We start from the raw sequence: 12,977 nt of genomic DNA, 5'->3' as shown, positions 1-12,977 counted from the left end.
CGCTGAAAAGGGCTGAGGGTTTCCATTCATTTGGTGCTTCTCAGTGAGTAGACCCTGCTCGGACCCCCAGCCTCCTTTGCTGTGGTCCTGGTTCTGCGGGAATGGGCCTCCCAGTCTGCAGAGCACTTCTTCCAGTGAGCTGTGATCCCAGCTCAGGAGCACAATGAGGGACGGGGCTTCAGCACTGTATCAGTTATCCATTGCCGCGTGACAAATTACCCCCAAGCGAGTAGCCGCGAACGGCAGACATTTATCCTCTCGTGGTTTTTGTGGGCCAGGCATCTGGGTGCGGCTTAGCTAGGTGCCACTGGCTCAGGGTCCCTCGTGGCCGTGGTCGTCTCAAGGCCTAATGGGGAGAGACTCTGCCTCCCAACTCAGGTTCTCACTGGCTGTTCGCTGGGGGCACGTGGTTCTCTGCCTCTTGGGCTTCTCCCTAGGGCTCTGCATAACACAGCATCTAGATTCTTCCTGAGACAGTGACAGAGAGAGAGGGTGCCCGAGACAAGCTGCAGTCTCTTGTCACCTCATCTTGGAGGTGACATCCCATCACTTTGGCTGCATTGTTTGTTAGAAACAAGTCACTATGTCAAACCCATACTCAAGGGGACTAAATAATACCAGGAGGTAGAGAATCCAGTGGGGACATCTCAGAGGCCACCTTCCACAACTGCCCTGTCTCCATTTCCATGTCCACACGGATACCTCATTCCACATAGTTCTTAGCAACTCCGCCCACCTCTGGCCTGACCAGACCCCAGGCCATGTCCCCACCTCTGGGAACATGGGCTCTAAAATCCCCCCTTTGACCATGGCCTTGTTGGCCCCTAACTCTCCCTCCCTTTTCTGTCCCTTGTCACTTGACTGTGACATCTTCCCGACAGCCCTGGGGCTCCGACCTCATATCCCAGGCTGTCACCCCCCTTCTGGCCCCATGTCACCCCAGGCGCTACAGATCCTCCCTGGGGAAACGCTCCCCAGCTGTGCTGGCCCTCACTGCCCGGACGCTGTGCTGCACTTGTGTTCCTCCTCCCGGAGCCCAGAGCCAGCGCAAGTCCTGTGTCCCACGTCTCATCTCATCTCAGTGGAGTCTTCAGGGCTGTATAGCATCTCCCCCATTCTCGATAGTTTCCCCAAACCTGCACCTCTCTCGCGCACCTCCTGTCCATCCCTGCTCCCGGCCGCAGATACTTCCAGCCCTTCCCCCTCAGGCAGGAACCCTGTCCACTGCTCCCTGGCTCCCTGTCACCCTCAGGATGAAGTTCCCACTTCTTGGCCTGGCATCCCAGGCCCTCCGGGCGCCCTCTCCTCCCCCAGTTCCCATTTTCCTCCCGCTGTCCAGCTTCACGTCTTGGCGCTCTCAGCCTTGTGTGGTCTGTATCCCAGCCCCACAGGATGGCTTGCTGTTTTCCAGACCCAGCACGTGCGTCTGAGCACCACCCAGACCTTTTCCGATCTCCCAGGCCCAGAGCAGATGTCACGTCTCTTCTGCGAAGCCTTCCTCGCTGGCTTTTAGGAAGAAACGAGCATGCCTCTGCTCAGCAGTCTGTTTCTGTTGTCATTCTGCAGTTAGGATTTTTGTTTCTGTCTCTCCCACTGGTCTGGACACTCCTCCAGGGCAGGGATTCTGGCTCATTCATCACTGTCTCCCCAGTGCTGGCGCCAGCCTGTCACACATGTTGGATGGATGGATAGATGGAGTTGAGAGCCTGGGGTCCTTTAGGCCACTCTCTTGGGGACATGGTTCAAAGTGGAGGCTTTTGGAATCAGGTTCAGACCTCCGGCTCGCCATGTATTAGTCGTGGAACCTTGGGCCTATCACACAACTTTTCTCAATGTCAGTTTCCTCAGCTATAAAATGGAGACACCACCGCCTTACCTGCTTGTTGTGACAATGAAACAGGACCATTTAGTTAAGGCACGTGACACGGTGCCCTGAATGGAGTAAGTGTGTATTAAACGTTAACTCACGTTGTAATTGTCGGTGGATGGTCTGGATGGGGCTGGGGAGCTCAGGTGAGAGGCCGTGCCCCCTGCAGAGCTATGTTAAGTCAGTGCCCTTCGGAAAGGCAGGAGAGGTGCAGCCCTGCCTGTCTGGACCCCTGGTCCTCTCTCTCCGAACTGGACTGCCGTGGAGGTGCCCGGCCCTGAGAGAGGAGGAAGCTCCAGGTGCCAGTGTGTTTGGTGGGGCTGCCTTGGTTCCTCTGCTGTGGGAGCCGGGGCCAAGTGCAGAGGTGCTGTGGGGGGTGGGCAGGCGTCTGCACTGGGGCCTCCCCAGGAGCCTGGTCCTCTGCCTGCCTCAGCCTCGCGGTTTACCCCCAGCTGCCTCAGGGTCCAGGGACCACAGCCCTGCGGTCGTCGTCACGGTGGTGACCGTCTCAGCCCTCCTCGTCGTGGGCTCTGTGATGAGCGTGCTGGCCATGTGGAGGAGGTAGGTGGCCGCTCCCAGCCTGGCTGGCCCCTGGTGGGTCGTGTCCCCGTGCGCACTAACGTGTGCTCACGGCCCCTGTGTCTGTACCTGCGTTTGCGCACATGCAGATCTGCACACGCAAGCATACTGCTGTGTAGATCCAGGCTTGGCTCGCACGGGCCCCGGCCCCTCCCCCGCTCACTGCTCCCGCGGCAGCCAGCATTGCAGCTAGCTCAGCCGCTCTGGGATGAAGGGGATTTAGCTCCTTAACTCATTAAATGTCAGAAGGCATCACTGAGGATGGAATCAAGCGCCAGCTGCTCCAGTGTGATTAGGGTTCTCCTGAGGCGCTCAGAGGCCCCCCAGCCCCTGCCCGCCGGGGATCCGGAGGCCCTCGAACACAGGCGAAGGGAAGAAAGGCAGAGATCGCGTGTGGGAGGGGGGAGGACAGGGAGGGGAACTCATAAACCAGAACCTCCCCCCCCCCCAACGCTCAGCAGAAGGAAGCTTGCAGGAGAGTGGGCAGAGAAGGGGGGTGGGAGGAGGGGAAAGGATGTGGAGCTTGAGTTTGGTTCAGAGAAGATTCCAGTCCTTGTGCATGCAGCATAAACCTCACAGCGTGTATTTGCCCCTTCTCCCCACGGCTACACTGCTGCACGCAGAGGTGCCAGGCTGGGGCTGAGGTCGGCAGACTTGAGGGTTGGAAAGTCTGCGTGTGATGGGCTGGAGCGGGGGTAGCAGAGGAGAGTGATGGCTGGTCAGAGAGCCGCATCCCAGCACATCTCAGCATCCCGGAACTACCTGGGGGTTGAAGGGACAGCGAGCATTCACCCGGCACTGTCTGTGTGGCCTTGAATGAGGCACTGCAAGCGACTGAGGAGGGGAGGGCCTTGACCTGTGGGTCTGGGAGCCAGCTCTGCCTGGGCCAGGACAGTCAAGGAGGCAGGACAGGAGTAGTGAGCCCCTTTCCAGTGCTCAGACGCCCATATTGGACCAGTTGGAAAAGCTGGAATGTCCAGGAGCCAAGAGCCTCTTGTCCTGGCTGGGAGCTTAAGGGCTCAGGGAGACAGGAGGAGGAGCAGGGAGAGAGGGGCATAAGGAGCACCCCTCCAGGCAGGGACTGTGCAGGACAGGAGTAGCTGCCCAGGAGCACCTTGGAGACAGATGCACTAGGGTGGGCAGAGTAAGCCACGGTTGGTCTCAAAACCCACTCAAAATCCAATGGCACTGAAGTGGAGGTGGGGAAAGCCTGCCGGTCTCATGCCGATGGGCATGGCACCTGTCCGGCGCGTCCAGCCACCTCTGCAGGCTGGTGTCTGATGTCTGCAGTGCTTGCTCTGTGCACGGTCTCCTCGCCTCCGCTTCCTCTCCCCGCTCCATCCTGGCCCATCCCCCTTCTCGCCAGAGGGTGTTGTCCAGTGGAAGCTTCTGGATTTCTCTACGACTCCTCCATCCGCTCAGTCTTGCCCCCTTCCTTTCCACCCACCTCTCCTGGATGATCCCTTCATTCATGGAAGCAGGTCCCCACTCTAGGAGACTTCAGTAGCTATTGGATGACTGGTGGCTTATTGGGACTTATAACGGACAGCCCTTGGCTTATTGGTTCTTGAACTTCCTCATTCCCAAGGACCTTTTCTTCTGTTCCACCTCTACGTCCCTCTCCCAGATGCTGCCATGGACCTGGCCATCGCCCCAGATACGGAGTCCATCTCTTGCACGTGTGCCCCGCAGGTGCGCTGTCCTTGCAGCTTGCCCCCTCGGCCGCATTGGTTGCACCTGCTCCTTCACTGCATCATTGCCGCCCCCCCAGCTCCTCACCCCCAAGTCTGCACACCTACCTGTCTCTGCACCTGCCCGCCCCCTCCCTTTACTCTAGAGGAGGTGCCTTCCTCCTGCTCCTTCCCACTGTGATCCGAACCCCACCCCTTCTCGCCATCGCAGGAACCCGTACTATTTCTAGTGCCCCCCCCCCCGCCCCACATAACAGCTGACATTTATTGACTGCTTAGCAAGCTCTGTGCAACAGTGCTGTATCAGGTAGGGTTGTCTTGATCCCAATTTTATTAAAGAGAAATCCCAGCCTCCCTGTCCCGCAGCTACCAAGTGGAGGGGCTGGGAAGCCAGTCTGTGCATGAGGTTCCAGAGCCTGGACTAGTGACCATCATCGTGACCATTTTATCCTAAATGGCAACCTTTTCCCCCTTTCCCATCCGTACAGAAGGGTGATCTTCTCTCTCCAGTCTCCCTAACCGCCCCTCCTTGGAGCCTTCACGCCGTCTCTCTCCTCTGCTCCACTTTCTCTTTCCTTCGTTCCTGTGACAGTGTCACCCCTGATTTCCTTTCTGTTACCCTTTGGCTTCTCTGGTGGTTCTTTTGTGATGTCCTCCACGGCTCCTTTCCTCTCTACCCGATCTCTCAGTGTTGGGGTCCTCAGACTCGTTCACAGTCCCCCTTCCCAGGCTCTGTCGTCTTCCTGGACAATGCCCCCAGCTCCCAAACTTGTATCTCCAGAGCAGACCCCTCCTCCAAACCCCCCACACTCCTTTCTAACTCCTTACTCCTCACCCCTCCCTGCCTACTCTGTAGGCTCAGCAGACCCTACCGGCTCAGCACGAGCCCTTTGCCACCCCGTCCTGGTAAATGGCACCACCGTGAACAGGTGGGCAAACCGAACACCAAGAGTCATTCCTCCCTTCTCTCTCCCCCTTTCTGCCTTCTAGCCGTCTCTGAGCCCTGTGCCCCTGTCACCTAAATGTCACTTGTGTCCTCTTGCTTTTTGTTCTCTGTGTCCACACTCACCCTGTAGCCTGAGCCACGGCCAACTCCTGCGGGGCCACAGCTGCAGCCAAGATGATATTTCTCAAATATAGATTGAGTCATGACACCTCGGCACCCCGGTGGCTCTCCTCTGGGCCAGCAAGGCCCTGCCTCAGGGGCCCCAAATGCCAGTCTGTGGTGCTTTTGATGGTGATGCCGTACTTTGGTCCATGACTGCCTCTGCAGGAAGCCGCCCTTGATGGTCTAGGGGGTCAGGTCCCTCCGCCGTGTGTTCTCACAACGTTGTGCCCTTCTCCCCTGCTGGTACCTGTGAGCGGGCTTGTGACTGATGCTCAGTGCTTGTTTCCCTGGCTAGACCAAGGCCCCCCTGAGTTCAAGGGCCACCTGAATTGCTCACCGGTAGGCAGGCAGGCAGCTTGGGTTCAAAGTCGGGGGTATGGATTTGGGTGCCTCTGGAATCGCAAGAACGTGCATTGTGTCTCAGAGCGAAAATTATTAGGAATAATTAGGATGAGGGGTTAGGTCTGGGGCTAGGGTTACAGGTTGACTGCTTTCAAAGCAGGACAAGCAAGATCTGGGGCACAGATCTTGTGGTTTGGGAGGGATAAGGAGCTGCCACCCTGGGCGCTGGTGAGATGGGAAGGGGATGCTGCCCAGCTCAGAGAAGGACTCTGCACCTCCGCAGGCCCTGCCCCTATGGCAAAGGAGGTCAGGATGCCCACGACGAGGAGGAGCTGTACTTCCACTGTGAGTTGTTGCCTGGCCCCTCCTAGCCCTCTTCCTTGCTGTGCTTGCGTAAGTGCTCCCGCCCCGGCCACGGGCCCCCTTCCTCGGGCCCATCTCTGTCTCCCTCTGCATTGCAGTCAAAGTCCCGACACGCCGCACGTTCTTAGACCCCCAGAGCTGTGGGGACCCGCTGCAGGCTGTTCATCTGTTTGCCAAGGAGCTGGATGCAAAAACCGTCACACTGGAGAGAAGCCTTGGAGCAGGCGAGCTGGGCTTCCAGGGACCCTTGTACAGCCCAAGAACCGCCCCCTTCCACTCCATCCCACCTCCATCCTGCAAGCCCTCCTCTGCCCCAGGCCCTCCCCCATTTCCGGAAGCCCTGCCTTCACCCCAGTCTCCACCTGGCCAGGAGGCCCCAGCTCCACACCAAACGGGACCTCCGCCCACCAGGTTCCAGGGAAGGGGATGGCAGAGGAGTCCGTGACCCTGCCTTCCTACCCTCCCTGTCCCCAAGGTCACTGAGACCTCCCCGCTCTTGCCCTTTTCCAGCCGGCCTCTGCAGACTGCCACTGGCAGAGGTTTAGTCCCGGGCCTTCATGGGGCAGTGGGGAGGGGCCTTTGCAAACTTGGGACCAGACAACCAAACCTCAGTTTTTGCCCTGGCTCTACCCCTGCCCAGTTGTGTGACCAGGGGCGCGTGCCCTTTCTGCTCCAAACCTGTTTCTTGTCTGTAAAATGGGTGCAATAGCTGCCTCATGCAGAGCCGAGGTGGGGACTCTGCAGCCCTCAGCACCCCGGCCTGGCTCATAGCAGGTGTTTTGCTCTCTGCTCTTCAGTCTCCTGGCCTCCTTCCTTCCCATCTGCAAACCCTCAGCCCCTGGGCTCAGAGAAGGCAGCCACTTTACCAGGAGCCAGACACTGTCCCCGACACTGTTGCCAGACCCACTGGATAGAAGCCAGAAAGGGGTAGTGTGGCAGAGGAGATGTCATCGTCACCCTTCCTGGGTCACCCTGGGCTTTAATAGCCTTTGATACGCTTGCATGTGCAGTATCCTCTCTGTGAGTCTTTGAAATCTCATGCTGAGGCGGGCCGGGAGGAACCCCCATTTCACAGGGAAGAAAATCGAGGCCCAGAGAGGAAAGAGAGGAAGCCCACGTCACATTGCTGGTACTCGGTTTACATGATTTGAACTCGGGAGCTCTGAGTCCCAGGTCAAGAAGAGCCTGTGATCCAAAAGTTGCTCTCGCCTCAGCTCCCCCTGCCTGGGTTGGCCGGGGGGGCGGGTGACCTCCGGGGAACTGTCTGAGGTGCTGTTTCCTCACAGGGCGGTTCGGGGAGCTGTCCTTCGGCTGTCTGCAGCTCCCTGGCCGCCAGGAGCTCCCCGTGGCCGTGCACACGCTGAGGGACGGCTGCTCCGACTCTCAGAGGCTCAGCTTCCTGGCCGAGGCCCTCACCCTGGGCCAGTTCGACCATGGCCATGTCGTGCGGCTGGAGGGTGTCGTCACCCGAGGTAAGGCCCTGTGCTCCGCAAGTATGGGGGTGGACACGGGGTGGAGGTGGGGTGCCCTTCCTTCAGCCATGGAAGGCTTAGGCCCTTCCTAGGCCGCCCAGGATGGAGAGAAGGCCTCAGCTTGCTTTCACTGACTCAGGGGGGCCCTTCCGACCCTGAAAGGCCTTTCTGACCTGCAGTGACTCTGTGGGGTGGATCGCCTGGACCTTGGGTGATCTTTCTTAGCAACCTTATTGCAGCTCCTGACCGTCGTCCTCCTACGGAGGTCTCCTCTTCTGTTCTTTGGCATAGAGGATCCTGGGCCCCGCAGGAGGGTGGCACGACTGGGGAAACTTGTTTCTGGCCGTCTTGGCCCCGGGCTGGGGCCCAGGTGGGGGAGCACGTGTGCAGGCAGAGGGGAGCAGGCAGCTCAGTGGGTGTGTTCCCCTTCCCTGGGCACAGGAAGCACCTTGATGATCGTCACCGAGTACATGAGCCATGGGGCCCTCGACAGCTTCCTGAGGGTGAGTGGCCTGGGTCGCTGGGGTGGGGGAGGGTACTGATAGCCACGTTATTCTTCGTCCCTCACTTTTCTCTTTGGTGGGACTTGCGCTTGGCATCATTCCCTAAAAAGGTGCCCACTGGCCAGGCTGGCCTGGTGGGTCACAGGGCAAACCCAGAGAGGGCCAGGTGACTTCCCTGAGGTCACACAGCACCTGGGAACTGAGTGTGTAGCACTTCCTCCCACAGCGGCATGAAGGCCAGCTGGTGGCCGGGCAGCTGATGGGGCTGCTGCCCGGGCTGGCGTCAGCCATGAAGTACCTGTCGGAAATGGGCTACGTTCATCGGGGCCTGGCGGCCCGCCGTGTGCTGGTCAGCAGTGGCCTTATCTGCAAGATCTCTGGCTTTGGGCGGGGGCCCCGGGACCGAGCGGAGGCCGTCTACACCACCATGGTGAGGATTCCCGTCTCCCAGACAGACCTGCCCATCAGACTGCACCAGAGTCCCCCTCACCCACTTCTCCCCTCTTCCTGGCTGTGTCAGGGCCGCTGCCTGCAATCCCGTCCCTGCCCCCAGTTGGTCCCGAGTAAAGGCCAGCGTGGGCCTCATTTTCTGGTCAGCTTATGTGCCTTCCCCAGACGTGCAGCTGAGAGGATGGCAGGCGGGGCTGGATCTGGGGCTGTGTGGGGCGGGGAGCCCCGGGTGTACTTGGGCCGGTCCCTTCCTGCCCCTGACGTGCTTGTCCGTCCACAGAGCGGCCGGAGCCCGGCACTGTGGGCCGCCCCTGAGACGCTTCAGTTTGGACACTTCAGCTCTGCCAGTGATGTGTGGAGCTTTGGTGTCGTCATGTGGGAGGTGATGGCCTTTGGGGAGCGGCCCTACTGGGACATGTCTGGCCAAGACGTGAGTGACCTCAGGCCCCAACTTCCTGACCCCTGCCCAGTGACCCTTGACCTCCTAGCCTGAGACCCCACTTCACTGTCTGCTTGCTTCCGGTCTTGCCTGGCCACTGCCTGAGTCTTCCTCGGGATGGGACGTGCGCATGCGTTGGAGGGACTTAAAGCTTCCTGTCTGCCCCTCACCTCCGTGGCCCAGGTGATCAAGGCAGTGGAGGATGGCTTCCGGCTGCCCCCCCCCAGGAACTGCCCCTCCCCCCTCCATCGACTGATGCTTGACTGCTGGCAGAAGGACCCAGGCGAGCGACCCAGGTTCTCCCAGATCCACAGCATCCTGAGCAAGATGGCGCAGGACCCAGAACCCCCAAAGTGTGCCGCGACCACTTCTCCCAGGTACAGCCGATGCCTCGTTTGTCACAGGCACATTCCCGCCTATCCCCAACCACGCCAGATCCGGCCGGCCGACCTCTCACTCTCCGTGAGTGGCCTCCCCGCATGGCCCACATCCAGCTGCCCCACCTGTCCTGCTCCCCCCCCACCCCGTCCTCCCCCACCTGTCCAGCTACGCCTGCTCACCCAGTTGCCCCAGATAGAGCTAATACTCTGCCTGCCTCAGACTCATGTACATTTTCATCCATCTCAGTCACTCTGCTTGTCCTGGGTTTTGCCTCACACATCCCAGTACCGTGGTCACTGACTGGGTGAATGTGTGTGGAAATAGTTCTAACAAGCTTGTAGTTCCAATAAATAGAATAAGTGAAACGAATATTAGTTGCCCCAGATATAATATAGGTCACCTCCCAGACTGTCCGAGGTATGTCCTGTCCCCCAGACTGTTCCAGATCCTCCCAGTACCTTTGGCTGGCTCAGGTGTAATCCATTCACTACCTACCTGACTGGTATCTTGAAACCCTCACCTGCTCTGGGGGTGCCTCATGCTCCATGCAGCCACGTCCACCCTGGGGCTGGGTCGCCTTCCCCATCTCCTGTCCTCTCTCAGGTGGCCTCTCCTCAGGAGAGTGACCAGGTCTGGGCACGAGATCCCTGCTGTCAACTGACCACAGCCCCTCTGCTCCCCAGGCCTCCCACCCCCCTGGCAGACCGTGCCTTCTCCACCTTTCCCTCCTTTGGCTCCGTGGGCGCATGGCTGGAGGCCCTGGACCTGGGCCGCTACAAGGACAGCTTTGCTGCAGGTGGCTTTGGGAGCCTGGAGGCCGTGGCTGCCATGGGCGCCCAGTGAGTCCGAGGAACCCCGGGGCCCTTCCCCTATCTACCTGGGACCCTCCCCCTCACCCCCTGCCTGTCCTAATTCCAGACCCTTCCCCTGTCCACACAGAGGGAGGGAGAGTGGAAGAGGGCTGAGCCTGCTGGGTCTGACCGGCCCTTCTTTCAGGGACCTGGTGAGCCTGGGCATCTCTTCGGCCGAACACCGGGAGGCCCTCCTCAGCGGGATCAGTGCACTGCGGGCGCGAGTGCTCCAGATGCAAGGCCAGGGGGTGCAGGTGTGAGCAGCCCCAGCCCTGCCAAGGACCCTGGCCAGCTGCGCTCCACGGGTGTGGAAGTGAGCATGCTCTCCCTGCACTCGGGCCCAGAGCTTGTTCGGGACCGCGGTCCCCCCATTCCTCCGCCTACCCTTCCCATTTCCCCAGTCTGGACACCTTGGCTGCTGACTCCGTCCCCCGGGGCCAAAGGGTTTAAATCCCTGGGGAGAACCCCTGAGATTTGGTCCCAGAGACCAAGGTGGTCAGGGCAGGGAGGGGAAATGTAGCTTTAAATCACCTGGTTCATGTTTTTCTGTCTTCCACACCCACTGGGGCCTGGGGCCTACCCCAGTGGGTGCCCCTTTGCCCCACAGACCCATTGGCCGGTTGGCGGCACGGGCCCCTAGTGGGCTTCCGTGCGACCTGGCGAGGACCCCAACTGCCCGGCAGCCCATCCTGAAGGGCCTGCGCTTGGGCTCGGCCCTGTCTGCACACTGGTCCTGAGGCTCAGGCAGCAGAGGTGGTGCTGAACTCAGGGGCTGGACCCCAAGGGCCCTAGACTCAGGAGCTGATTTCTGCTTCCCCTGCCCTTGGGCTGACAGTTCAGGGTGAGGGCGAGGGTCCTGACTAGGCCATCAAGGTCCTGGTGCTCCCCTGAGGCCCATCGTGGCCTCCCCTTTGCATTCCTTTTATACATTCACTGGTCGGACATCTGCAGAGAGCATGAGGGGAGACATCTTCTCTTCAGAGGACCCGTGAACTTTGCTTTCCAGCCTCAGAGGTGGACTTTCTCTCTCTGACAGGCTCTGAGCCGCACTGTGCGGATAGGAAAAACCGAGGCCTGTTGAGGAGTCAGGGCCAGGGCTGGAGTTAGAACCCATGCCTCCAGCTCCCAGTCTAGGGATGAGGTTGGCTCTGGAGAGAGGGTCCTTGGTCCTATTTTGTGACACCAACACTCTCCCCCCAGGGTAGCCCAGGGGTGCTCTGAGGTGACCCCTTCTTGCAAATTCTGTCTCCTGGCCACCATTCAGCCTCCCGTGGGAGAGCGCCTTCTCCCTCCGGCAGGAGTGGCCACACTGAGCTAACTCCTGAGTTCCTTATCCAGAAGGGCTTGCCAGAGGCAGTGGTGATCGTGAGACCGGGGCTTTCACAGGATGGCAGGAAGGCAGCTGGATCTGGACAGGGTCCCAGGGGCTGAGTTTGTCCGGGACATCCCTGGCATATGCCTACTCTGGGTTTGGCTGTATGTGGGGTGAGATGGGTGGGAAGGAGGAGGGTGTGAATGAGACACAGAGCTGGCCTTGGCCCTTGGAGGGCTCAGCTTAAGTGGGGAGATGAGCTCGGGCATCGAGAAGTACTACAGGTGCACCTCCCGAAAATACCCCAGGCCCCACAGGAGACCTCAGGGTCTGTGGGCTGTTGGGCCAGAGGGCAGATGGACACTCATGATTTGTGTCCACGGAGGTGTGTCTGGAAGGGCTTCTTGGCTGAGAGCAGATGCATAAGGCCTGGGAGGTGGGTGTGGGGGCCGTCTTTCCTTAGCATGGGTGGAGTTTTGCACAGGCCAAGGCGGAGGGCCTAGGACAAGAGGCATCCAAGCAGAGGGGCCGGCATGAGGAGGAGGCTGGAGGCTGGAAGATGCAGCGCATTTTTGGGGAGCGCCCATGGTGGGGGACGGTGCCTCACAGCAGTGCCTTTGGCCTCACCCTGCCGGAAGCTCCTCTTCTCTCCTTGGAGCCCCTCCCTCCGTTCCTGACCTCCTAAGCACTGCCCCAGTCAGTGACTTTGAGGGTATAGCGGTGGTGGGGTGGCGGGCGGGGGGGTGGGGAGCTTGAGATCCGGCTTCTACCTTTGACGGGGCTGGAGGGTCTGGCCCCTTGCCAGGTGCCCTCCAGGCTCGCCCCTCCCCCCACCCAAGCTTGGAAAGGACCAGTGTCCCTTCTTGGGTGGAGGGTGCCTCATCCCCATCTCTAGCTACATCAATCATGCTCTGAAGGTCCCAGGCCCCTCCCCATCCCCTAGCTGTTCTGTAAAGGGCCCTCTGGCTGTGGTGACAGGACTTCGGTGTCCAGGGTAGACCTCCCCTCCACCGAGGAGTGAGGTCCCGTAATCCTGAGGGCTCCCAGGCCTCTGCCCTGTGCAGATGCAGGTCGGTGGCTCTCTGGGAGCCCTTACAGATCTATTTTTGTATGGAATTTATTCACTGGACAGAGGGAGGTGGCCTGCAACCCTCCGGCTCCCCCATCTGAGCCCATCCAGGGAGGGCAGGGGCTGGCTGGGGATGCAGTTCCTTTGACTAATTCTGGAGATGTTTTTATATTTCCTGGGTTCTATATGCAGGACAAAATAATAAAAACTTGTCTGTGATACGGTACCTCTTTCAGTGACAGTTGCTTAACTGTTAAGAGCTTATGTGGGGAGGGTTTCCACCCTCCCCCAACTCCCCGTGGGGTGTCTCCAGTGTGTGTCTGAGGTCTGTGAGATTAATTGAATGACTCCTGCCATGGAAGGCTTCCCAGTCTAGAGAGGGCAGCCTGGTCTCAGAAGTAGCAAACCAAAGAAGGCTTCCACCACCCCCCCCCCTCCCGCCCCCACACCAGGCAATACTCAGGTGATGGTGCCATTTTCTGAGCTAGACAGTCACAGGGAGGGGAGCAGGTCGGGTAAGGTGTGTGCGGGGAAGGCGGGAAATGACACA

General features: G+C 59.7%; 1 protein-coding gene across 1 annotated transcript in view; it reads left to right on the top strand.

Annotated features, from left to right (window-relative positions):
• Positions 1-12,653, top strand: part of EPHA10 (EPH receptor A10) — a 40,273-nt gene extending 27,620 nt beyond the window's left edge. The window contains exons 8-17 of the mRNA XM_023258494.2: positions 2,320-2,428; positions 5,871-5,932; positions 6,049-6,174; positions 7,237-7,422; positions 7,864-7,925; positions 8,152-8,355; positions 8,656-8,805; positions 8,998-9,191; positions 9,879-10,034; positions 10,192-12,653. Of these exons, the coding sequence (XP_023114262.2) occupies positions 2,320-2,428; positions 5,871-5,932; positions 6,049-6,174; positions 7,237-7,422; positions 7,864-7,925; positions 8,152-8,355; positions 8,656-8,805; positions 8,998-9,191; positions 9,879-10,034; positions 10,192-10,306 (1,364 nt within the window). The 3' untranslated portion in view covers positions 10,307-12,653. The remainder of the gene's footprint in view (positions 1-2,319; positions 2,429-5,870; positions 5,933-6,048; positions 6,175-7,236; positions 7,423-7,863; positions 7,926-8,151; positions 8,356-8,655; positions 8,806-8,997; positions 9,192-9,878; positions 10,035-10,191) is intronic.
• Positions 12,654-12,977: the final 324 nt, after the last annotated feature.

This window comes from Felis catus, chromosome C1 (assembly GCF_018350175.1).
Source record: "Felis catus isolate Fca126 chromosome C1, F.catus_Fca126_mat1.0, whole genome shotgun sequence".
NCBI lineage: Eukaryota > Metazoa > Chordata > Mammalia > Carnivora > Felidae > Felis > Felis catus.
This window is presented reverse-complemented; position numbering and strand designations above follow the sequence as displayed.